The 24,171-nt window shown below is 61.0% G+C and overlaps 3 protein-coding genes across 8 annotated transcripts; 1 reads left to right on the top strand and 2 right to left on the bottom strand.

The window, feature by feature from the left end:
- Nucleotides 1–10,877: 10,877 nt before the first annotated feature.
- On the bottom strand, nt 10,878–13,494 carry LOC141930751 (membrane-spanning 4-domains subfamily A member 12-like). 6 transcript variants are annotated; one of them, XM_074841985.1, is made up of 7 exons: nt 13,360–13,494; nt 13,021–13,140; nt 12,693–12,749; nt 12,292–12,423; nt 11,646–11,759; nt 11,480–11,563; nt 10,878–11,163 (listed from the first exon to the last, which is right to left on the bottom strand). In XM_074841985.1, the coding sequence occupies exons 1-7, from the start codon at nt 13,447–13,449 to the stop codon at nt 11,143–11,145; spliced, it is 618 nt and encodes a 205-aa protein (XP_074698086.1). In that variant the 5' UTR covers nt 13,450–13,494; the 3' UTR covers nt 10,878–11,142. The 6 variants fall into 6 exon arrangements, with proteins under 6 accessions (XP_074698086.1, XP_074698089.1, XP_074698090.1 ...); XM_074841988.1 differs by having other exon boundaries at nt 11,646–11,752; XM_074841989.1 differs by lacking the exon at nt 11,480–11,563.
- A 1,826-nt stretch (nt 13,495–15,320) lies between these two features.
- LOC141931016 (zona pellucida sperm-binding protein 3-like) lies at nt 15,321–18,083 on the bottom strand. The gene is made up of 9 exons (XM_074842624.1): nt 18,014–18,083; nt 17,533–17,705; nt 16,976–17,088; nt 16,684–16,787; nt 16,419–16,590; nt 16,197–16,308; nt 15,907–16,087; nt 15,640–15,804; nt 15,321–15,556 (listed from the first exon to the last, which is right to left on the bottom strand). The coding sequence occupies exons 1-9, from the start codon at nt 18,081–18,083 to the stop codon at nt 15,321–15,323; spliced, it is 1,326 nt and encodes a 441-aa protein (XP_074698725.1).
- A 2,799-nt stretch (nt 18,084–20,882) lies between these two features.
- CBLIF (cobalamin binding intrinsic factor) lies at nt 20,883–24,054 on the top strand. Its single transcript, XM_074841837.1, has 10 exons — nt 20,883–20,922; nt 21,032–21,238; nt 21,357–21,536; nt 21,694–21,837; nt 22,142–22,285; nt 22,378–22,553; nt 22,639–22,810; nt 22,970–23,114; nt 23,190–23,308; nt 23,392–24,054. The coding sequence occupies exons 1-10, from the start codon at nt 20,898–20,900 to the stop codon at nt 23,451–23,453; spliced, it is 1,374 nt and encodes a 457-aa protein (XP_074697938.1). The 5' UTR covers nt 20,883–20,897; the 3' UTR covers nt 23,454–24,054.
- The last annotated feature ends 117 nt before the right edge of the window (nt 24,055–24,171 follow it).

Below are 24,171 nucleotides of genomic sequence, written 5' to 3'. Positions count from 1 at the left end.
GAAACCAGGAGACTGACCAGTGGCTGACTGGGGTGGTGGCCACAAGCCTGGGGGCAGGATGCCCAGCAAACCTCAGCAGCCAAGCTGGGGCTGTGCAGGCTCAGCTCTCCCCTGTCCCATTTTGGGTCTTTACAGCCAGACCATTTCCTTGTCTGTTGGCTAATGAGGGAGCACCATCGGTCTGTGCCCTCCCCATGCTCCCACGCTCCAGGGAATGGGAAGATTTTTGGCATAGCAGCAGGAGTTGGCTCCAGATTTGCCCATAGCTGGGAGGTGGGGGGGGACACTCCCACCAAACCAGCCTAAAGCAGGTCTCAGAAAAGAGCCAACAGCAAGGAGCCTCGAGGGACTCACATCTCCACCCTGGTGCCTGAGCAGGCTCACGCTGTCTCCGGGCAGGCAAGCGGGAGGAGAGGGCAAGGGGGTCGCCAGGCACCGTAGCCCTTCTGCATCCTCTCATCCCAGGGTGGAAAACATCAGGCAGAGAAAAGCTGCCTGTGCCAGCACCGGGTGCTGGGGAGAAGGTGCCGCTGGCGTTTCCCCCATCCCATAGCCCCGACGGCGGGGGAGCGAGCACTTGGCCTTGTAAAGGGCTGCAACTGCCGGCACGGCTTTCCAGGAAAAACATGGAGATGGATGAGATTCAACCGCGCCTCTTCACACTCCCTGTGCCTCTTGGCCTTTAATTTCTGCCGGTAATTTCTGCCTCTCTGCAGAGGGAGAGCCGCTCTCAACACCCTGATGCTAACGAGTCCCGCGCCGGCTGGGATCTCGTTGCAGCCCCGGCGGCACCCGAGGGGTAAGGAACACTTTAGCACCCGTGGAAATGCTGGGATCCCCTCTTTAGCCTTTATAGAGGCAGGGTGTCCTCCAGCATTAGCGACGGCTCGTGTTCCCAGCCGAAACCGCCTGCTACGGTGGATTTCCTCCCAAATCCGTCTTTTCAGATTCCTAAAGCATTCCTGAAGTTTCAGCCTTTCAGCCAGAAACAGCCGTGACTGCCCTCGGCCCAGCAGCTGGCTTTGGTGAAGTGGTTGAGCAAAACCCCTTTCCGAGTGAGGTATCCGTGGAGAAAGTGCTTTTCCCTTTCTAAATAAAGCCAGGTCCAGCTGGGGATGGCAGGAGCCCAAGGTAGGATGTTACAATTTATTTTGGAAACAGATGCCAAGAGGAGGTGAAGCTTTTAAGCGTCTGGCTGAGCAGATGTGGGGAAGCGGCAAGCCCGGTCGGTGCAGCCTTCCAGCCCTTTATTTGCAGGAATTTCTGGCTTTGCTGATATATACAACGCGTTCCTTGGATTTTAATGTTTTGTTGTTGTGTTTTTTTAGGTCGAGTTTTGCTCTCCTGACAGCTGGAAATCTTTGCTTTGCTGATTAGCCTTTCTTTTAAATCTCCAGGAGCCGCTCACGCACGGGCTGAGCGCTGGTGCTGGGCGAGGCGTTTGCCCCACAAAAACGTGGCTTTCAATAAACACACCTGGGCTGGCAGCTGGGGACTCCCACGTCGATGGCTTCGGGCCCAACGCCCCGGTGTCCCTCAGGATGTCACGGCACGGATGGGGGAAGCCTGGCTGGGTGCTCAGGTTTGGGGCAGGGGAAGGGCGGGGGGGGGGGGGGGGGGGGGGGGGCGCGGTTCAGCATCCCCTCCCACCAGCGCAGGACAAGTTTACGAGCCTGGTGGAACCGAAAGTCCTTTTCCAACCCAAAAAGCCCTGCTTTTTTCCAAAGAAAATAGATTGCAATGGAGAAATGCTTTTCACAGAAAGTTGCTGCTTCCTGTGAAAAACTTTATATCCCCATAAAAATACCAAAAGTCAACATTTTGCTTTGCCTCCAAATGTTTCTGGTTCTCACAGGGCTGTTAGGATACTGGTTCCAGAATGAGAAAGCCACATTTTTCTGGGACAGGTTTCAAGTTGTTTTTTTCTTTTTTTTTAAAGCCAGCTGCTTTTATCTGTGCCATGTTCCCTGGGTGGCGATGATGCCAACCCTTATATTTTCACTGCAGACAAACACGCTGCTCTGTGATCCCCAGACCGTGGGCTATGTTGTCCCTGCTTTGTGCCCCCAAAAAAACAACGGAGGGAACCTCCTCTGAGGGTGTTAAACACTGAGGGATCCATCCCAGCTTAGGAAATGTGGAGCCAGGAGCAGGCAGAAGCAGGCAGGGAGACAGGCAGTGCATCGCTGCCTGCTGGGGTGGTCCTGACCCTTTTTGGGCCGCGGTGCTGACCGAGGCGGCCGCTCTGGCGCTGCTGGGAATCACTGTGGTGCGGAATTCAGCCGCCCCGAGGAGACACAACGGGGAGGGAAACCATAACCGGAGGCAAAATTTTGGAGCAGGGACCGCGCCGCTGAAAACCCCTCGGACAAGGCGCCCGTGGAGCCAGTTCTCCACGAAACCCCCACCCAGGCACCCTCAAGGCTTTTGGGCAGGAGGGCGTTGAAAGGGGGGGGTGTGTGTGTGTGTCATTTGGGGCACAGCGGCATCGCTCCTACCTTTCCTTGGTAGGGCAAGGAAACTCTGCCCTGAAAAGGTCTCTCCTGCCCTGCACCAAACAAATCCCCCAAAACCACTGCGACGCAGCCCCCTGCTCCCCATTTAACCCATCATGGGATTGGGGGGGGGTGTGGAGCCCCTTCCCACCCCAACCCCATGGACAGGGCAGAGCTGCGTCCTCCATCCACCCTCTGTTTTACTGGGGATGTGACACTCAGGGGCTGGCCGGGTGTCCCAGCCCCACACGTGTGTGGTCAGGATGAGGCCAGGACCCCATGAGATGCAACGTGGGGTTTTCCCCGGCTCTGTGTGAACTCCCTGCGGTGTCCACGGAAGGGAAAGGGGTGGCAGTGCTGGCATGGCCGGCATCTTGTCTCCGCTGCTAGCCGGCCAGGCTCCCTCCATGGCATGAAGGAGTGTAGCCCTCGTAGCTGTAGGCTGGGGGAGCCGATGGGGCGATCAGCAGGTCCGAGGGGTTGTTGCTGATGGTGTAGGGCACGGAAAAGGGAACCTGCGAAGCAGAAAGGGGCAGCCCCGTCGTCACACAGCCCCGGTGTGTCCCCTTTGTCACTCCCCGCCAGGACGTGGGGCTGGGGGACACTTGGGGACACGCGTGTGGCCTTCAGCATCTCAGCGTCACCGCAGACGCCTCTGCTGAGGCTTCTCACCAAGTTCCACCCTGCCCGACCCTGGCTCAGGACCATCCCCGTCACTCCCCCCCCCGGTGCAGGAGGGGGCAACCAGGCAGTACTCACAGGCTGGGGCGGGCAGCGGGCAGCCAGGTAGCCCCGGCAGCAGAGCAGGGCGGCGATGGCGAGCTCCAGGAAGCTGGTGAAGAGCAGCATGCCCGAGAGCCCGGTGCTGGCTGGCTGCAGGCAACACAACCCCACAGAGCACTGTGAGCCACTCGCAGCAGCCCCACACTGCTGCCCCGGCACGACCAGCACCACCTCAGGCCACCATGGGCTCCGCATTGGCCAGGAAGCCAGTGATGGTGCAGTGGCAGAGCAGTGTTCTTGCCCCACATCCCGAGGGGAACCACCCCCCTGGCCATGCTGACCCCCACCTCAGCCATAGCTCTCCCTCCTGACTCCCAGACGCAGTGGGGGCTTTGCCAAGCATCCCCCCAGCCCTGGAGCCATCTCTTGCTGGCGCGCTGCTACAGCCCACCAAAGCAAAAAAAACAAACACAAAACCAACAAATCATATCGGGGGCTGACATCCTGCTCTCAACTCCAAGTAGCTGAGGGAACTGGGGGGGTTTAGTCTGGAGAAGAGGAGGCTGAGGGGAGACCTCATGGCCCTCTACAACTCCCTGAAAGGAGGGTGCAGAGAGGGGGGATGAGTCTCTTGAACCAAGGAACAAGCGACAGGACAAGAGGGAATGGCCTCAAGCTGCGCCAGGGCAGGGTCAGACTGGCTCTTAGGAAGTATTTCTTTGCAGAAGGGGTTGTTGGGCGTTGGAATGGGCTGCCCAGGGCAGGGGTGGAGTCCCCATCCCTGGAGGGGTTGAAGAGTGGGGTTGACCCAGCGCTGAGGGATCTGGTGGAGTTGAGAACGGTCAGGGTGAGGTTCATGGTTGGACTGGATGATCTTCAAGGGCTTTTCCAACCCAGATGATTCTGGGATTCTGTGAAATACGTGTGCCTTTTGTGAGCCATTTCTCTTCTCCCCATTATTGAAGGAAGATGAAAAGGGGAGCCATTCTCTACTTCCTTCTCGCCAACCCTCTGTGATTTCTGGCCAGTCCAGCACGCTCCGCTCTCCTCCCTCCCATCACCACCGGCACCAGCACTTGCCTTTAAGCCAGCTCAGCTCACTAAACTAGCAGAAAACCAACCTGGCAAAAGCTCGTAGCGAGATGGAGTTTCTAATGTTACTACGTGGGGAGCCACTTACCGAGAGGGAGGCTGGGTGCCCGTACATCGCAGCAACACTCAGATCCGCTATTAGGAAGATGACCCCGACGCCTGCCGTGACGGCGCTGCAAGCGTTTGCCCCCAGGCTGCTCTTAACCTGGCAGAGAAGCGCACCAGCACGGCTCAGGGAGAGGCAAGAGGGACCTGCCGCTTTCTGCCCGCACATCCCAGGGAGTGAAGGATGGAAGAGAGGGCAGGGGGAAGATCCTCACCAACAAAGGCTTGGGATAACGCTCCGCCACCAGCAAGAGGGATCCTGAAGCGATAAACTGCCCCGAAAAGAAGAAAAAGAGATGCTCAAGTGGGGGAAAACCCACCTTGGGGTAGCCACTGCCACCTCCACGCAGGGATGGGGACCGCCATGCTACAGCCCACGCTTGGTGTGGCCCCACTGCCTGGTGTGGGCACACAGAGGGATTGACTGGGGGGAGAAGCTGCCCTGAGAGCCTGGTGGCTCTGAATCCCCCCCAGCTGGGATGATGAAGGCACTGGAGATACTTGCAGAGCACCCATCCTCTTCCTCCTCCTCCCCTGGGACCAGATCACCGCCTGCCCCGCGACTCTGGGGGTGCCCTGTCCCCTGCACGCACCAAGATGCCACCCCAGAAGGGGTACGCGGTGGTGGCGGTGACAGACCAGGGGGTGAAGCTGGAGCCTGCGATGCTGGCGGCCACCCCGCCGAAACCGAGGTGAGCCACGCCGAGGACGACCTGGAGGGCCTGTGCGGAGGGATGGGGGTTGCTCGGAGCTGCTCGTGGGGGCGGACCCACCGCAGACCCCCCCCCCCATGGTGTTGGTGAGGGGAGAAGGGTCATGCTCACCCCCATCAGCTTGGGCTTCACCCAGAGCAAGATCTCAGCCATCGTCCCTGTCCCCCTGGAGAGCACCCGCCAAAGCCACCTGGAGCACCCAGCTGTGGGGCTTCCCTATGGGGCTGGAGACAGGCAGCAGGGCCTCCGGGGGCTGGCACTGCAGCTGGGGACACCGGGGATGAGGACGCTGGGGACAGAGCGGGCAGCCTGTGGACCCCAGCAGGATGGGACGCAGTTCGCAGCCCCCCCGGCGGGCACACAGCTCTCTCCCGGGGGAATGTCGCTCCTGGGCACCCAGCGACAGCCGGACCTGGAGGAAAAGGCACCCAGAGGTGGCATTGGGGTGGCTTGGTGAGACCTCCGCTTCCCTCCCCTTCCTCTGTTAGCTATTTCTCCCCCTTCCTCTTCCATTTGGGGGGGGTGCAGGCAACCTGCACGCCACCAACCTGGGATGCGAGGAGGAGACGTGAGAGCCCCTTCCCGGAGTCTGGGCAACCCCCTCCCCTTGAACTTGAGAAGAGCTGGGGCAGCCACCACCCCCAGTAACCCCACCTTTGCCAGATACCCCTCCAGGGCAAGACAGAGCCATTGGGACCCCCCCTCCCCGCTCACAGCCACCCCCCCAGCTCCCCCCATGCCGGCCACCGCCTGTATCGGCACTCACCGCACTGCCCCTTGTCCCCGCCGCGGTGGCTGCGCCATGGGAGCAGAGGCCGGTTGGGTTTATTACCTGCAGACCTTGGTGCCGTCCCCACCCCTCCCACCATCCTCCGCGCGGTCACCCCGAGACCTGCCAAAGTCCTACTGGTGCTTCCGCCTGCTGTGGCAATGGCAGCCAGGGTGAGGGGACACCTGCCACCAGCATCCCGGTCCCACATGGGGCCACCAGCAATGGGACGTGACCCTGAGTGACTTGTTTAGGCCCAGGGTTGGCACAAAGACCCTGAGGTCGCTGCTGACCGAGAACGTGTGGTGGTTTTTGGCTTTCCTTAAGCATCTCCCCTGCCTTAACCCCTGCCCAGTCGTGGGGAGCTCATGGGACCAGTCTGGGACCAGCTCTCAGCCTTTATTAGCGCTGCCACACCCAGGGAGGGACACAGGGCCACACCATTGCCGCGGGCAGGGCTGAGGACAGCCGTGGCACATCTCTGCAGCTGACACAGGGAAAGCCACGACGTGGAGAGGCCGGGGGGAGCCACTGATGGGCAGAGCCCCCCCCCCACCCTCCGCAGGGCCGCTACGGAGCCCGTCTGTCCACAGCCGTGAATACCTCATGGTAGGGTGGCGGGGGTGGCAGCACCGCCGGCGGAGGCACAAAGCTCGGGGTGGAATCCTCAGCCTAGCCAGGGAAAAAACGCCACGGGAGTGAAGGCATCGAGGTTGGTGCCTTCCCTCCCACTGCTTCTAAGGGGTTTTGGGGGTCTCGTCCCCGTCACCCCTTTTTCCAACCCGCCATCCCTCTCCCCCGTGTTCCCCAGGGGGTAGAAATCTCCCCGCACACCCACTCACCGGCGTGAATGTGGCCAACCTGGTTTTCCAGCCAAAGTAGATGCAGAGGAAGGTGATGCAGGTCTCGGGCGCGATGAAGGTGAGCAGGACACCCAGGAGCCCCCGCACCACGCGCTGGCAAGGAGAGAGGACCCCACGTCACCCCACCTTTTAGATTCCCAGCAGCATCGCGTCTGCTGTGTGCGTCCCAGCCTGCCCTGCCGTGGGCTCTTGGGATGTGGGACCCCCCCCCCCCCCACCCCCTCACCAGCTCCAGCCGGGGCCCAAAAAAGGCTTCATGGTGGAAACTGAAGTCCCAGAGCACCAGGACGATGCCCACCATGGAGGCCAGCAGGCTGGTGACGTTGAGGACCAGGCAGCCATTCACCTGTGGGGACAGAGCCAGCCACGTACCCCCCCAGCAGGCCAGCAGGCCACCCCCAAAAGTTGTCCCCCCCAAAAAACTCTTCCCCCAGCCCTCAGAGGGGGTCTGGCAGGCACAGCAAGCCCTCCCCCTCTGCAGACAGTCCCACAGCCATCACATACACCCATGTGCCACATCCACATCCCCAGGGACAAGGGTCCTCCGGCAGCAGGGTGCCACAACCAGCCCCAGCCCCAGCAAGCACCCATGCGCTGGGACAGTTTGGCACTTGGAGGAGTTGGGGTGCCAGGAACGAGCACCCCTGCACCCCAGGAAACCCCTGCAAGCAGAAACGTCTCCCCTTACCACACAGGCACCCTGTTTCTTCTCTGCCACCATGGAACTGGAACCGGAGAGGATGAACTTTTGGAAGAGGAAGAGGAAGGTGTGAAGAAGCAGGTACTGCCCCAAAAACCAAGCGGAGATTCAGGGGAACCCCTTACCAGGAATCCTCCCCAGATGAAGTAGCAGGACCTGGCAGTCAGCACCCGCAGGGGCTCGCTGAGGGAGGAGACGAGGACCCCCCCGCAGCCCAGGTGGAGGATGCCCAGGAGGATCTGGATGCCCTGGGGAGCAGAAGGCACCGGGCAGCCCAGCAGCGGCCACAGCCCCGGGGCACGGGGGCCTGGGGGGTGCTCGCCCTTACCCCCAGCACCCCCAGCTCCCCTTTTAGGGGGGTGACCGACACCAGCCTGCAGCATCCAGCCCCCTGCACGGCCCTGGTATCTTCCGGGGGGGTCGAGGGAGGGAGGGTGACAAAAGGGTCTCTGGGTGCCATCGCCAGCGCTGCTACAGCATCCCAGGCACTGAAAGGGAGAGCACACGTGGCCGGCCTGGCCACACCATCCCCCCCCACACACAGCACCGGGGCAACACGTCGGTGCCCCTCAGCAGATTGTGTGTGTCCCCCCCCCGCCACTTTTCAGCTCCACGTCTCCCCGTTTCCCTCATCGGGGGGTGCAGACACCCCTCCTGCAGCCCAGCTCAGCCCACTGCCAGCTTGCTACTACACACCACATGAGGACCACGTGCCACCACACACTCTCCCAGCTCCCCTTTCCACCCTGAAGACCCCCTCACCCACTCAGCTCACCCTGGCATCCTCCGTGCCCTTTCCCAGCTCCCCTCCAGGGCTCCAGCACCCTTCCAAGACACAGGACCCAGACCTGGTGTTTGGGGTGCAGGTGCTCCCCAGCTTTACCCAGGGATGTAAAGCAGCCCCACTCCCCCAAATCACCAGCATTTCACATGCCCCCAAGGTCGCTGGCACCCCACACCTTGTCCCCTGCGTGTCCCCAAGGGCCCTTTCCCTCTAAGGGGGGCTGCCCAGAGGAACCCCGTGGTCCTTCAGCCCGTGCCCACCCCCCAGGAGCAGCAGGGGAGCATCTCCCAGCGCTGTGGGGCAGGGTGCAGGTACGCACGGGAGGTCAGCCCTGTGCCCGCTGTGGGGGTCCGGCAGGGGGGTCTCCTGGGGGAACATCCCCGGCTCCCGCTTTCCTGTGACAAGAGGGGCTCGTCCCGCACTCCCCACCTTCACCTCGGGGATGGCTGCAGCAGACACCATAAACAAGAGTTGCTGCAAGACACCGAGCCCCCCAGCCCTCCACCACCACGGCAAAAAAAAAGGGGGGTGTGCGGCCTCTCCTCACCCCCCAGCCGTGGGGCACTCACCGTACCGTCCCTTGGGGTACCCAGCTCCTGGCAGGCCCCGTGTTTGCCAGCGTGGGACAGCGACTGCCGGCCTTTGCCCCAGCATTTCTCCTGCCTGCGTCGCCACCCTTTTTACAGCCCTTTGATCACCAGCACCATGTGTCCCCAAGCGGGTCCCTCCCCATCACCCTGCCAGCTCCCAGACCCTCTCTGATCCCTGTCACCCGCTGTCCCCAGCCCTGAGAGGTATCCGCTCCTCCCCAGGAGGTTTCAAGGCTGCAAACGTGTAGAAATACACATATAGAAAAGAAACACGTTTCCTTAGAGCCTTAAAACATATATTCCTGCCTTTCCAGAGAAAGCTGCGCTTCAACACAGCAAAACAACAGAAAACCTTGAAAGCCCAGGGAAAGATAATCTGGGTTTAAAGATTGAGGGGCTCTGGGTTATCACTGTGCTAATGCCTGATTTGACAGAAAGGGGCATTTTGCAGTTGGCAGCAAGAAGCTGGCCCCGACCCAGCTCAGCATGTGGCAGTGGGATGCTCTGGGAAAAAAAAAAAAAGAACCTGATGCTGGCAGAGGATGAGCAAGGAGGGATCCACCATGCTGGGCAAAGACAGAAGGACCTGCCAGCCTGGTTGAGGGGGTCAGCAGGACGTTGTGGTGGCCCCCCCCGGGGCTGGAGACGCTCCCCAGCTGCTGGGAGAGGAGGTACAGGAGGCTCCGGAGCTACAGGTGAAGAGCTGGAGCTGTAATGGGGCTGTGAACGCGGGATGAGCAGAGAGAGGCTGTTCATCCCGCTCCCCCAATCTCTGGGGTTTTTCCTACCAAACTGGCTCATTATTTTTTCAGAGCCAGGAACAGAAATAACTGACAGCAAGTGAATAATCCATGAGGCTTTGGCTGAGCAGCAGCGAGCATTGTCAGGGCAAGGGGGCGGGCTGTTAAAAACAAGAAAGAAAATATTTAACCCAAAACTACAAGTGGTGGTTCAAACAGGCACACCCTGGGGCTGGAGGCAAGGGCTGGGGGCAGACCCTGTCCCCAAACCGTGGGGGGGATGCCCCAGGGAGCAAGTGCAGGCAGAGATCCCCCTCTTAGGGCATCGATAACTCACCAAGGTGCTCCTACCCCTCTGAAAATCAGCGCCGGGCTCTCCTTCCTTGCCTCCATCCCAAGCTCGCCATGAGCTCGGTCTGCTCCTTAAATAAACGGCTTCCACCAGTGCCAGACACTCATCAGCACCCTTACTCCTCCTTAGGCTCTCAGGCATCCCCGCTGCTGCTGGGTGCTTAAGCATGGAAGTGGGAAACGAGCTCGTCAGGAGCCGACAAACCCCTCTGCTGGTTAGAAGTGGGCCAAGAGCCCTTTAGTCTCAATTCCTGCCCCCCAAGATGAGCGTTTTTTGTGGAACTGCTGCACAGATGAGGTTTAGGAGCACTCAGCAGGTCTCTCAGCTCCATTCCCATCCCACAGGATCACCCAGCCACGTTCGTGGGAACAGGTAATAAATGCCACCAGTGTCCCCATGTCACCCCAAGGAGCAGTCCCAGCCCCGGGGGCAGCTCCTCAGCTGGTGTAAGAACCTGGAGCTGCTGTTTTCACCGTCATCGCTGCTCCAGCGGCGCTAAATAGAGTGAGTAGTGCTGCTGTGTATATAAGAGGGGGGATTTAGGGCGGCAGATTTTCTTAGGGGGGTGCAGGTACCGGGGGGACCATTGTGTCACCGTCCCCAGTGGGATCAGATGAAGGCGATGGGCAGGGAAACCCCTGAAGCTGGGCAGGATGAGCCCCCTGCCCACCAGACAGCAGCTCCGTGGGGGGAATTTGCAGCTCCGGTGCTGAGAAATCCCCAAAATGAGGAGATGCAGGTCCAGATAGAGCATTTATTTCAAAGATAAAATAAAGCCAACAGGGTATGAGCCGAGGTAGATGCTCTGGCTACCCGCACGGCTCCCGGCGCAGTCCCTAGAAGCTGCCTGCTATGTGGGCATCAGACCTCAAGGAGGTCCTGAACCCTGCCATGAATGAACCCCAGCATCCAACTGGGTACTTACAGGCAGAAACACCCCGTGAAGCCCCAAGGTGCTCCCCCCCACCCCGCGGAGAAGCCCCTTCTCCAAAGAAGCCAGCATGCGAAGAGCCCGTCTTTGAGACCTAGCACGGGGGCAGGAGATGAATCAGGGAGGGGGCAAATTGGGGCAGTTTGCTGGCTTTCAGGAGGGGGTACCAGCGTGTCCCAGCCTGCAGCGCGGCAGGAGGAGGATGTCGTAGCCCTGGGGACGGTTTCGGGAGCGTGGAGGCAGGACCCCGCACCGACGTCCTCGGGGCCAGCGCCTCGCTAGACTTTAGACTTCGGGGGTGGCCAGCTGCAAAGAAACCCAAGAGCTGCTGCTTCTTCTGAAGGAGGGGGGGCGGGGGGGGGAATAACAGAGCTGGGGGGGGGGGTAACAGAGCTCGGGGTGACCCCCAGGTGCCCACCAGCCTCTCTCCTCCACCCCCTGTGCCCACCCATGCCCGGTGCAGCGAGGCGGAGGTGCCGGGGTGCTCCCGGGGAGGGGGGGCCATGCTTTCCCGGGGTGGGAGGAGGTCTGTCATGCAGGTGGGAGTCGGATGCTACTCTGGGGAGCCGGCCTGGCCCCGACTCCGCTTCTAACTGGGCTGTTCTTTGGGGTCGTAGATCACCTCGGAGTAGCTGGGTGGCCTAGAGAGGTCAGTCAGTGGCACTGCCAGGTCCACCCGGGTGGCACTGGGCACGATGAGCATGGCCTGGGGGAGAGCAGGAGCAGGGGGGAAGTGCTGGGGGTCCGGCCAGGGCTTGACCCCACTGCCCTTCACCCCCCTGCCCTACCTCATTGGAGCTGAGGCGAGTGGCCCGGCACCAGAAATTAGCAGTGGCCACGGCGATGCAGAACTCCAGGATGGTGAAGATGAGCAGCACGATGGAAATCCCGTTCCCTGCGAGCTCCAGGATGGGGGAAAAACCCCATCAGCAGCGCCCAGGAGGAAGAAACCCACTCTTGGCCCCACCCCACTTTCTAGGGTGAGAATTTTAGGGTGAGGATTTTGGGGTTCCCCTCCTGGGTCTCCCACCGATCCTAAAGCACCTCAGCCCCGGCTCTGCAGTGCCAAGGTCACGCTCAGAGCCCTCTGTCTCGCCGCTTTTACGGCTTGCGGAGAGAAATGGGCACTTCCAGGGTGTGACTCATCCCCCGAGGTATCAGCCTAAAATAGGTCAGGCACACGGCACCGCGCCCGCAGTCGGGGTGCTGCTGGTCATGGGCTCCCCACTCCCCAACAGCAACAGGGCTGCACCCCAAAGCCCCCCCCCCCCCCCCCCCCCCAGAAGGGCTCAGGCAGCATCCAGGGGGGATGAAGGGATGTAAAAGGGGACAGGGGAGGTTCCCAAAAGGCTTATCCCTGTCCGGGAAGGCTCAGCCAGCCCCAGGCACCCGAAAGTGGAGGCTGAGGGGGGGCCCAGCTGAGCCCCCACTTACCAAGACGAGATAGCTGTAGTAGTTGAAGCTGGAGCGGTAGAGCCCGTTCAGGTTGAGGTCTACGATGAAGGCGACGATGCCCAGCAAAGCGAAGATGGCGCTGATGACATTCATGGTCTGGCTGCCTTTCACCTGCGGGCACGGAGAGGCTTTGGGGACGGCTTCGGGGCAGGCGTTGGACCCCAAAACCCACGGGGACACCCACTACCCCAGCTTTGCAGCACTACCCCGGGCTGCCCTTGGGGGGTTTTATTTCTTCCCTCCTTCCTGTTGCTCGTTTACAGACACAAGTTCAAACACGGTTTTGCCCCCACAGGTTTCACCCAGGGTCAGCTGCTCCCCACCCACCCCCCTGTCCCCCCCAGCTCCAGCAAGCTGTGGGGACCCCCGAGGACACTCACCGCACACTCCGTGGGGCTCTTCTCCGCCCCGATGGAGAGGCAGCCTGAGATGATGAACTGCGCCAGGAGAGAAAGGGGAGGACACAGTCAGCTGGCACCCAGGTCACCCCGAGCCCCCCCCAACCCACCCAGCACTAACAGGCTGCCCACGGGCACAGCCCCATGGCTCTTGGGGGGCACAAGATTCCCCCCTTGTGCCTTGTTGCTCCTTGAGGTTGAAAGCTGCCAAAGCAGAGCCCCCAGTGGGTCTCTCTCCCCGCGGACATCCTTCCCCAGTGGGGATTTCTTTCCCCCCGTGGACATCCCCCCCCGGCCCCACGCTACGCACAGACACGCCACCCAGGAAGGGGATCTCGCCGATGACGAAGACGGAGGTGTAGACGTTGGTGAGCGTCGTCAGGACGATCCCGAAGCCGATGTGCATGAAGCCGGTCATGATCTGGATGGTCTGTAGGATGTGACAGGGCCAGAGTGGGACCAATTCACCCCCCCAAATCCCCCTACACACAGACCCACCCCCCCGGGGATGGGGGTGCTCCTGGCCCCGAACCACTCCGGAGCCGCAGCAGGGAGCAACAGGAGGGGCAGAAACCTTCAGGAATAGGGCGGGGGGGGATTTTTCAGGGGTGCCAGCCCCCCCCAAACCACCTACCTCCCCCAAACTCACCCCCATCACTCGGTTCTTGCCCTTGGGCAGGGTCTCAGCCGTGTACATCACGGCGCGGCTGCCCAGCCGCAGGCTCCCCATCCCCTGCATAGAGGCAGCGGGGGGCAGCGGGACACCCCCCTACCCCCCCGCCACCCCCTCCGGCCCCGGAACAGCCCGGTCCCAGCCGGGGCCGCCCCCCCCCCCGCCCCTCCCGGGCGCTCATTGGCGCAGAGCGGTTGATGTCAGCAGCTGCAGCATCCCCGGGGCCACCGCCCAACCCACGAGTGGCCCCGAGACCCACGGGGTGAACACCCCCCCCGTCCAGATCCATGGATGAACCCCCACTGCCCTGCCCGGGACACAGAAGCAGAGAGGAAATATGGGGGGGGGGGGGCGGTGTTTAAGGAGGGGAAGCAGCAGAAGGGAAATATTGGGGGGGTAATGAGGGGAAGAAGCAGTCCCCCAAAACCAACCCACCTGTGGGTGCAGCCCCCGTGTGGAGAGAAAAGTGGGGTACCCCAGCTGCGTGGGGCAGGGGGGAGCTGCTTAGTGTTGCCCCTCTCCCCACACCACCTTCAAGGAAGGGGTCCAGGGCACCGTGCCCCCCGCCCCCCAGGGAAAGATGCTCCTATCCCAGCCCCCAGGATCCCCAGGGCCAGATAAAAGGGAGAGGAGGAAAGTGGGGTGCTAAGGGAAGCAAGACTGCCCCAAAAAGCCCCCCCAGTGTGCTGTGTGTGTTCCCCACCTCCTGACTGAGCTAAGCCCTGCTGAGAGCTGCCCCCAGCCCAAAGCCGTGTTTACAGGAGCTCAGAAAGAATTAAAAAAAAAAAAAAAGAAAAGCTCTTTGCAGCGGGTTCCTGGAAGAAAGATCCATCAAGGGCCATTAGGCACGAACCGTCTCCTCGCTGCAGAGCTGGGGGCTGTGGAGAGCAGTGCGGGGGGGCGGTGTGTGTGCTGGCCCCCGGGTAGGATTTGTGGGGAGCAGAGCTCCTTGGCACCCCCTTTTCCCAGGCAAGGCTGGTCCCCGGCTGTGCTGGGAAGGTCCCTGCTCCCCGGCTGCAGGAGGTGACAACCCCAAGCAGGTCCTGTCACCATCGTGTCCCCCCACCCCACCCCCCAAAGCCCAGCTACTCGCTCCCCCGCAGTGGCTTCGCACCCAGGGTGCTGACCCACGGTTTCAGGGTGTCCAGCCAAGAACTCCGTGTAGGGGGAGGTAAAACAAACAAACCACAAAGTCAATAAATAATTAAAGCCTGATGTACGCCGCGGGCCACACGATACCGCCCTCCACGCCATCATCCTGCGCCTGGCACTGCCCACGCCGTGAGTGGCCCAGGGCACCAGCAGCTGAGGACTGGCACAACTCACTTCACCGTGGGGGAAAGTGGCACGAGGGCTCTGTGAGCCACGTCCCTCCAAGCCCAGGGACCCCCCCCCAGACCCTCCATGGCCGAGTGGCAAGACTCCACCAGCCCATCTCCCCCCCAGCAGCTTAAGGCCACGCAGCCGCACGAACCAAGGTGCCCACGAGCTTCCACATGGGATGCTACAAACCTGCCCCCCCCCCAGCTCTGCCCTTACCCCCATTTTCTGCAAAGCCACCAGAGCATCCCCAGGGAGAGGGGGCTGCAGCTGTGCAGGGGGCTCACCACACTGGTGTCCCTATGTCAGCAATGGCTGTTTTTCACCCATCCCCCAAGGCAGAGGGGGAACCAGTGCTCTACCCTCACCACCACCCCACCCCAAATATAGCACAGGAGCCACACTTGCCAGTGGCCCAGCCCTGCTCCCCACTCTATGGTGGGCAGTATGGGGTGTCCAACAACACCCCAGAGAGGTCAGCAGGCCCTTTTGGGGGACACAGAGGTACTGGGGACACGTCACACCCCACACCCACTCACCCCTGGAGACCACCCCCCCCTTCCACACTGCCCTGGCACAGTCTTTCTGCTACACGTTTATTTCTAAAAGAAGGAGGCTCAGACCACAGCGGGGTCTACAGGAGCAGGGGGGTTCCTAGGGGTGGCCTGGGCACCACCAGCTGCTGTGGGGGCCATAGCCACATCACAGGGCTCCCCCGGGGCTGTCTCAGGGTCCCCCACCCCGTGCCCACTCCGATACCGCCGCACCGAGCAGTAGCAGCCGACCACGCTGACAGCAAGGAGGGTGAGGCACATGGCCACCATGGCCAGCACGGTGCCAGGGACAGCTGGCCCTGTGGGGGAGAGGTAGTGGGGTGAGGGGGACAGCAGGGTCACCCCAACCACCCCCCAGCAGCGTGGGGCAGCTCACACTCACCCAAGTCCCTCTTCTCCTCCCGCACCATGGGGACTGAGGGGCGACGAGGCGGTGCCGTGCTGGGCTCTGGTGCCTTGGGGAGCCCAGTGGGGGCTGGGGACGAGCTGGGCAGAGCTGAAACCAGCCCCAGGGGACCGAGGAGGACGCTGGCTTCCCCCAGGAGCCCTGCAAGGAGAAGCCCATCAGGTACCACTGGGCACAAGCATCTCCCTGTAGGGCTCATGGATCCCTATATCTCCCCCATGGGCTCAGGGGGGGTCTTCTTACCTCTGCTACCGGTCAGCTGACGTCGCCGCCGGCCCCTGCAGCCATCTGGGGAGCCGCAGCATGAACAGTCGGCCCCATCCGCGGAGCGCCAGGCGGCTGCCACGCGGTCGTAGGAGCAGGATTTGCCAGAGGTGCTGCCAGCCCCCTCTGCCACAGCCTTGAGGTGACAGCGCAGGTAGATCTGCGGGGACAAGCATCCTCCTGCCACACCACCTGAGCTGCCCCGTGGCTTGCCCACAACCACCCCCAGCCACCCCTTCCCCGCACCTCCAGATGCCGCTGGCACAGACCTGGTTATTGGAGGCATTTGGGAAGAGGAAGGTGTCCAGTTGGAAGCGGAGGAAGCTGTCCCCACGCTGGGGTAGGAAGCGGGAACGACCAAGCTGCCCATCCAACAGACACCTATGGGGATGGAAAACGGGGTGAAACAGGCACTGTGACCAACTCAGAGTTCTGGTGAGGAGGGAGATCAGCAATCTGGGGGGCACTCCGTGCCCAGCCGCAGCACTCACCCGTTGTCAGCGATGACCTTGTACTTCAGCCACGCCGCCGCGCTCGGGCTGGCCACGCACTCGTCCACAAAGACCCTCAGGGGCAGGCGGGGTTCGGTGCTCACGGATGCCTCGATGTTGATCAGCTCCCCCAGGAAATAAGTGGGCTGGTGCAGGCGGGAGGACCATGTACCTGGAAAGCAGGAGGGGGTTTTGTGTTGTGTGTGTGTACCCCTCAAACACACACACACAGGGGAACAAGGGAGTCCGGGGGTTCCCCACTCACTGTCATACACATCCAGGGCGAAGCGCACGCGTCTCCGGTGAGCGACGGTGGAGCTGAAGGGGACCCAGGTGGGTTGGATGGCCCCGGATGAAACACTGCCCATCCTGCGCCACAAAGCATCCTCAAGTGGGGTGACAGGCTCCCAGGGGCAGGCAGGGCACCCCTTCTTGCCATGTCCCCCACAGGCAGGCACCCCTCCATAGCACCCACCCTGCCCAGGATGGGCCCAGCACTGAGGGTTCCCATCACGGATCGCACCCAGGAGTGTGGGGACACGGGGCTCCCCGCTTACCTGGGGTAGTAACAATCCACAGGGAGGGAGAAGGGTCTGGCACGAGCCACAGGCCCCCCAACCAAAGGGCGGTAGTGGAGGACATTGCTGTAGTGGATCCTGTCTGGGAGGAGCTGGGGGAATGAGCAGACATAAAATCATCTGGGTTGGAAAAGCCCTTGAAGATCACCCAGTCCAACCATGAACCTCACCCTGACCGTTCTCAACTCCACCAGATCCCTCAGCGCTGGGTCAACCCCACTCTTCAACCCCTCCAGGGATGGGGACTCCACCCCTGCCCTGGGCAGCCCATTCCAACGCCCAACAACCCCTTCTGCAAAGAAATACTTCCTAAGAGCCAGCTCATCCAGCACATGGGTGCACTGACAACTATGGCACAGGCACCCCAGGGAGGTGGGTGGCTGTGGAGGACCCACCACACCTCTCCCACATGGATTCCTCCCCAGCCACAGGTACCCTGACACTGGCCCTCCCCTGTGAGACATGGTCCCTCCCCTTCCATCCTACACCCACCCCCACATGGGTGCCGCACACATGGGTCACCCCTGTCTCCTCACCTCCAGGGTGGTCCCGCAGCCCACAAGCGGGTGCTCCAGCCGGTAGCCGTCCCTGTCAGCAGTGGTCACCCCACAGCCAGATCCCAGCATCAGCTCCTCACTGGCCACACGACTCCCCAGGAGGCTGGCCGGCACCCCCACGGAAAGCCATGTGTGGCCACATGTAACAGAGACTGCGGCAAGGTGAGGAGAGGGAGGACTGAGCCAGCTTGCCAGGGACCCCCTGGCTACCTGCTCCCAGGGGAGCAAGTCAGGCAAGCCCCCAGCACAAATATCCCCTCAAGTTCCCCTATTTCCACATTTACAGCCGTAGTCCCCCTCCAGTGGCAGCCAGGCATTGCCTGCACCCACCACCTCACAGCAAACAGCCATGCCCAGGGCAGAGGCACCCCACAGCCCAGCCCAGGGGGGCACTGCCTGTTCCCCCTCCCCAAGGAGGGCAGCCAGACTCAGCACAACTCCCCCCCCGCCAGGCCCTTACCCAGAGCATCCTGTGCCCAGGCTGCAGCAGCAAGAAAGAGCAAAAAACACCTTCTCCCAAAAGCCTTCATTGTGATGGAGAAGGAAGAGGAGGGGCAGCCCCCACTGATGGCTTTTACACCTGGGCCAAGGTCAGCAGCCGCAGGTCTCCCAATGGGAGGCTGGGTGGTTCCCTGCAGCCCCACGCCCAGCCCCTCGCACCCACCTGCGGCTCATCTCCACAGAGCTCTCAGAATCCCAGAATCATCTGGGTTGGAAAAGCCCTTGAAGATCACCCAGTCCAACCATGAACCTCACCCTGACCGTTCTCAACTCCACCAGATCCCTCAGCGCTGGGTCAACCCCACTCTTCAACCCCTCCAGGGATGGGGACTCCCCCCCTGCCCTGGGCAGCCCATTCCAACACCCAACAACACCTTCTGCAAAGAAATACTTCCTAAGAGCCAGTCTGACCCTGCCCTGGCGCAGCTTGAGGCCATTCCCTCTTGTCCTGTCGCTTGTTCCTTGGTTCAAGAGACTCATCCCCCCTCTCTGCACCCTCCTTTCAGGGAGTTGTAGAGGGCCATGAGGTCTCCCCTCAGCCTCCTCTTCTCCAGACTAAACCCCCCCAGTTCCCTCAGCCGCTCCCCATCAGACCTGTGCTCCAGACCCTGCACCAGCTCCGTTGCCCTTCTCTGGACACGCTCGAGTCATTCAATGGCCTTTTTGGAGTGAGGGGCCCAAAACTGAACCCAGTCATCGAGGGGCGGCCTCACCAGTGCCGAGTACAGGGGTAAGATCCCTTCCCTGTCCCTGCTGGCCACGCTATTGCTGATACAAGCCAGGATGCCACTGGCCTTCTTGGCCACCTGGGCACACTGCTGGCTCATGTTCAGCCGGCTGGCAATCAACCCCCCCAGGTCCCTCTCTGACTGGCAGCTCTCCAGCCACTCCTCCCCAGGCCTGTAGCGCTGCTGGGGGTTGTTGTGGCCCAAGGGCAGAACCCGGCATTTGGCCTTAGTGAAACTCCCCCAGTTGCCCTCAGCCCATCGCTCCAGCCTGTCCAGGTCTCTCTGCAGAGCCTCCCTGCCCTCGAGCACATCAACACTCCCACCCAACTGGGTGTTGTCTGCAAACTGACTGAGGGTGCACTTGATCCCCTCGTCTAGATCATCAATAAAGATGTTAAACAGGAGTGGCCCCAAAACCAAGCCCTGGGGGACACCACTTGTGACCGGCCACCAACCGGATTTAACTCCGTTCACCACAACTCTTTGGGCCCAGCCATCCAGCCAGTTTTTTACCCAGCAAAGTGTGCGATCATCCAAGCCTCGAGCAGTCAGTTTTGCCAGGAGAATACTGTGGGAAACGGTGTCAAAGTCCTTACTGAAGTCAAGGTAAACAACATCCACAGCCTTTCCCTCATCCAATAAGCAGGTTGCCCTGTCGTAGAAGAGATCAGGTTTGTCAGCAGGACCTGCCTTTCATAAACCCATGCTGACTGGGCCTGACCATCTGGTTGTTCCGCATGTGTTATGTGATCGTACTCATGAGCTGCTACTGATGACCTGCTCCATCAGCTTCCTGGGCACCAACATCAAGCTGACAGGCCTGTAATTTCCTGAATCATCCTTCCAATGCCCAGTTCCCTCTCCTCCTCCCACGGTGCAAATCAAGAGCCCCCATCTCCATCCCTGTCCTTTCTCCAGCTCTGCTCCTTCCCCTGCTCCTGGTTGTTGCCCCACCAGTCCCTGTCCCTGCCCTGGGGGGGTGATGGAGAAGGTGGGGGTCAATCTCCGGTCCCTAAAATCAGGGTAGTCGCCACAGGCAGGGTGATGAGCATATTCTTGGGGCACCTTCCCACTGCAGAGCCTGTGGGGAAACTGAGGCACAGAAGGGCACTGACCCCTGTCCCTTGGGCTGTGCTGCGACAAGGGGGGACACCCCCAGCCCACCCTCCCCATCCCAGACACCTCCGGGCTCTGGTGTGGGGCAGCAAGCAGGGGAAGGGGTGACAGTGGGGACAGTGAGACGGGCCGGGCTGGTCATGGGAGCACAGCCCTTGGGAGCCCATGACACCCCTGTAGCCTGTGGCAAGCAGCCTGGGGCAGAAGATGACCCAGTCGGTGGACCCGGAGCTTGCCCCGAGCCCCCATGTCCTGCCCAGAGCGCGGTGCAGGAGGCAGAGCTGCTGCGTAACCGTGGCCCCTGCGGGCTCACCCACACCAGTAAGGAAGGTTCCCCACCAGTGCACCCCATCCCAGGTGCAGAATCCAGCATTTCTTCTTAAATTTCCTGCTATTTCCCATCCAGCCAGATCCTCTGCAGGGCTCTTGTCCCTCGAGAGAGCCACCAGCACCTCCCAGTTTGGTATCAACGGCAGTGACTGGTCTCCAGCCAGATGTAGCCCCATTTCCTACCCCACTTTGAGCCCCGTCCAGCCAGTTGCTCACCCAATGCACCCTGTCCCTGCTCATCTCACAGCTGGACACCTTCTCCAGAAGGATGCTGTGAAGGACAGGACCAAAACCTTTACTAAAATCCAGAAAAACAACATCCACCGCCTTCCCGTCATCTACAAGGTGAGTGACCTTATTGTAGCAGGACACCAAACCAGTTAGACGGGACTTTCCCTTCCTCAACCCATGTTGACTCTGCCTGATGGTTGCATAATTCTTTAAATGCATTACGGGAGTACCCAGATTAATATTCTCCATAATTTTTCCAGGAACTGAGTTTAGACTCACAGATCTGTAGTTCCCTGGAAGTACAACCCCTTCTTGCGAACTGGGATACGGCTGGTGAGCTTCCAGCCAGCGGGGACCTCCCCGGGCACCCAGAACCTTGGCTAGAGGTTTAAGGGGGCGTCCGGCTGTGACACCCACCAGCTCCTTCAGCACCCTGGGATGAGCCCCCATCCAGCCCCAATTGGTACAACCAGTCTTTTGCGAATTCAGTGACCCCAAATGGAAAATCACTGCCCCTGCAGCCGTGATCCTCCAACCCTTGGGCACACAGATAAGCGGGTGGTGCTTGGCAGGGACGGCTGTGGGAGGGCAGGTGACCGGAGAAGGGCACCAGGAACAGTTAAAAGCAGAGAGGACGCCCAGAGAGACCAGTGAGTGCCCACAGGACTTTGCCAGCCTGAGTGGACCTGCTTGCCCTGAGGACGAGAGGATGCTTGGCGTGGCTTTCAGCATCGGGGTCCTGCTTGCCCTGGCAGGCAGCACGGTCGCCCACAACTGCGGTGAGTGTCAGCCCTCCCGTGGAGGCACTGGGAGTGAGACCGGTGGCCTTGCGAGGGGCTGCGTGAAGGGGACATGGGGTGACCTCCCACTACGAGTGCCTGGTCCCTCTCCTTCCAGTCGCCTCGCACCATGTGGTCTCCAAGATGCTGCGACATTTGGAGGACTCTGTCAAGACGGATGAGCCACCGAACCCCAGTGTCCTGCTGGCCATGAACCTGGCCGGGGCCACCGGCAGTATCACCCACAAGCAGCTGCTGCACGAGATAGAGAAGGAAGCCGTGAAGAGAGCCCAGAAAGGTAGGGAGGGGTGGGGGGTGCACTCCTGCCACGGCACCTGGTCCCAGCGGACCTGGTACCACAGGGTTGGCACTGCCAATTCTCTCCACCCTGGCCGCGGATGGGGGTGCCACATCCTGGCCCCCCATGTGCCCCGGCTGCTCTCTTGTCCCCACAGACATGACCTCGGGAGAGGTGGCTCTGTATGTGCTCGCCCTCATCTCCTCCTGTGAGAATCCCCAGCATGTCCAGGCCCTGGGGCAGAACATCGACCTCCTCCGCATCCTGCAGGAGAAAACAGACGAGGAGGTGGCCAGCCTGGGTACGCTGGGCTGGCTATGAGGGAGTATTTCACCCCAGAAGGGGTTGTTGGGCGTTGGAATGGGCTGCCCAGGGCAGGGGGGGAGTCCCCATCCCTGGAGGGGTTGAAGAGTGGGGTTGACCCAGCGCTGAGGGATCTGGTGGAGTTGAGAACGGTCAGGGTGAGGTTCATGGTTGGACTGGATGATCTTCAAGGGCTTTTCCAACCCAGATGATTCTGGGATGCTGTGGAGGGAGGGCTGGGGGGTGACAATCTCCCTCCCTGCATCCCAGCCCCCGTCAGCTTGCCGCACTTTGCTTTGCAGAGGTGGAGGGCATCCCGAAGACCACCCTGTACAGCGTGAGCCTGGATGCCCTGAGCCTGTGCCTGACAAAGGCAGGTGGCTACCAAGGGGCATCCGTGATCCTGGCCAAGCGGGTGCTGAGCCCCGACAGCCACCTCGATGTGGGTAAGGAATCTCTGCGGCCCCACTGTGTCCCCTCCACTTGCCATGTCCCTGTTCTTGCCAACGGGCTTGGTGGTGACCCCGGGATCCCGCAGACACCCATGCCGTGGCGGCGCTGGCGATGGCATGCGCGTACAGCCACACGGACCTCCGTGACGTGCGGGAGCTGCTCTGGGAGGCACTGTCAACCGTGACCAATGGCTTCCTGGACGAGCAGGAGAAGGGCCATGGCATGATCGGGAACATCTACAGCACGGGACTGGCCCTGCAGGTATGGGGAGGGGGGGAGCTGCAGCACCATAGCCACCCAGTCCCAGTCCTGAGGCTGCTCATGCTGTCTCCCACCTCCTCCGCAGGCGCTGCAGGCCACGGGCAAGTTTTACGCCCCACGGGAGTGGGACTGTGCCCAGGCCTTCTCCGTGGTGTACAAACATGACTACCAGTTGCCCATAGCCATCGCCCAGGTCCTGCCTGCCCTCGTGGGCAGATCCTACCTGGAAGCCGCTAGCCTGGACTGCACCAAAACCAGTATGTACCCAAGCTTGCAGCCGTCCCTGTCCCCAAATCTGGGTACAACCGGGGTTCACAAAGGTTCAGCTGCTCCCACCCGGAGCACCCCCAGCCCCCGTGGGGATGATGCCCCGTGGCAGTGTGCCGGGCACCCATCCTACCTCTCTCCTCTCCCAGCACCCACCATCGAGGTGCACTACTCCATCATCAACAAGCTGCAGGGAAAGCACTTCAGCTACACCACCTCAGTGCGGGTCCCGAGCGGCTCCACGCTGCTCAAGGTGCTGCAGGCAGCGGAGGCAGAGAAACCCAAAATCTTTAGGTGAGAACCAGAGGGGCTGAGGGGGGCGCTGTGGCACCCCCCACCGAGCCCCAAGCCCACCCACCTCCCCGGTAGCTTCCAGACAGAGCAGACATCCTGGGGGCCCATGGTGGTCTCCATCCACGGGTTGGCTGCCAACTCGAATGACAGGACCTACTGGCAGTTCCTCAGCGGTGGGAAGGCCCTCCAAGAAGGTGAGCAGCCCGGGGTGGGGGACACGGGGGAAGCGTGCTGGGGGACACGACATCCCGGCCTCACGCCTGTCCCTCCGCCGCAGGGGTCGGTACCTACAAGCCGCACGACGGGGAGCACATCGAGGCCATCTTCAGCACCTACTGAAGACACCGAGGGACGCCTGGCGCTGCCGGGACCACTGTGGTGGCAATGATGTAGTACACTTTGCATTTGCTAGTAGCCATGGCTAATAATTGTGCTAGTAGTCATAGTTAATGCACTTATGGGGACAATTATGAGGTTTCAAAACCTGGGCGAACAAGGCTTGGAATCGTGGTTGAGCTAACCTTGATTATTGTTAAGGAGTTTATTAAGAAGCAGCTTTGATCTCCAAACCCTAGACAATAAGCAGAACATCCTGGACCATAAAAGTGAACCTCTGGGATTACTTAACTTGGCAATGAAACTAACTTTGGAGAGTCTTGAAAGTGAACTACTTTCATTTTAATACAAAACCCACACCCCCAGGTCAAAAAGACCCCTGCCCAGGTTAAGACCCTTCCCCTGAGCATGTGGAGAAGCCTTATGGAAGCCCCTCTTATGATTGTGGGTTAATCACTAACCAATCAGTATCTAATAGGTGTGTCTGGGAAAGTACTAACTTCTGATTTTGTGTACAAAAGGAGGGTGAAACCTGCTGTTGGGGCGCTTGACTTGTGGAAAAGCCCCCTGAGCGCCCAGGCCTGAATAAACTGAGTGTCTCTCCTGGGCGTGTTAAGCCGGGTTATCGCACAGCGGGCACACGCCGCTGCTCGACACCAGCAGTGAGGAGCCATTTGAGCTCAGCCCCGGGTGTGTCTGAGGGAGCAGCTCCCCGCGCCCC

Source organism: Strix aluco, chromosome 16 (genome assembly GCF_031877795.1).
Source record: "Strix aluco isolate bStrAlu1 chromosome 16, bStrAlu1.hap1, whole genome shotgun sequence".
Classification (NCBI taxonomy): Eukaryota; Metazoa; Chordata; class Aves; order Strigiformes; family Strigidae; genus Strix; species Strix aluco.
The sequence above is the reverse complement of the archived record's forward strand: the minus strand, read 5'-3'. Positions and strand labels throughout refer to the sequence as shown.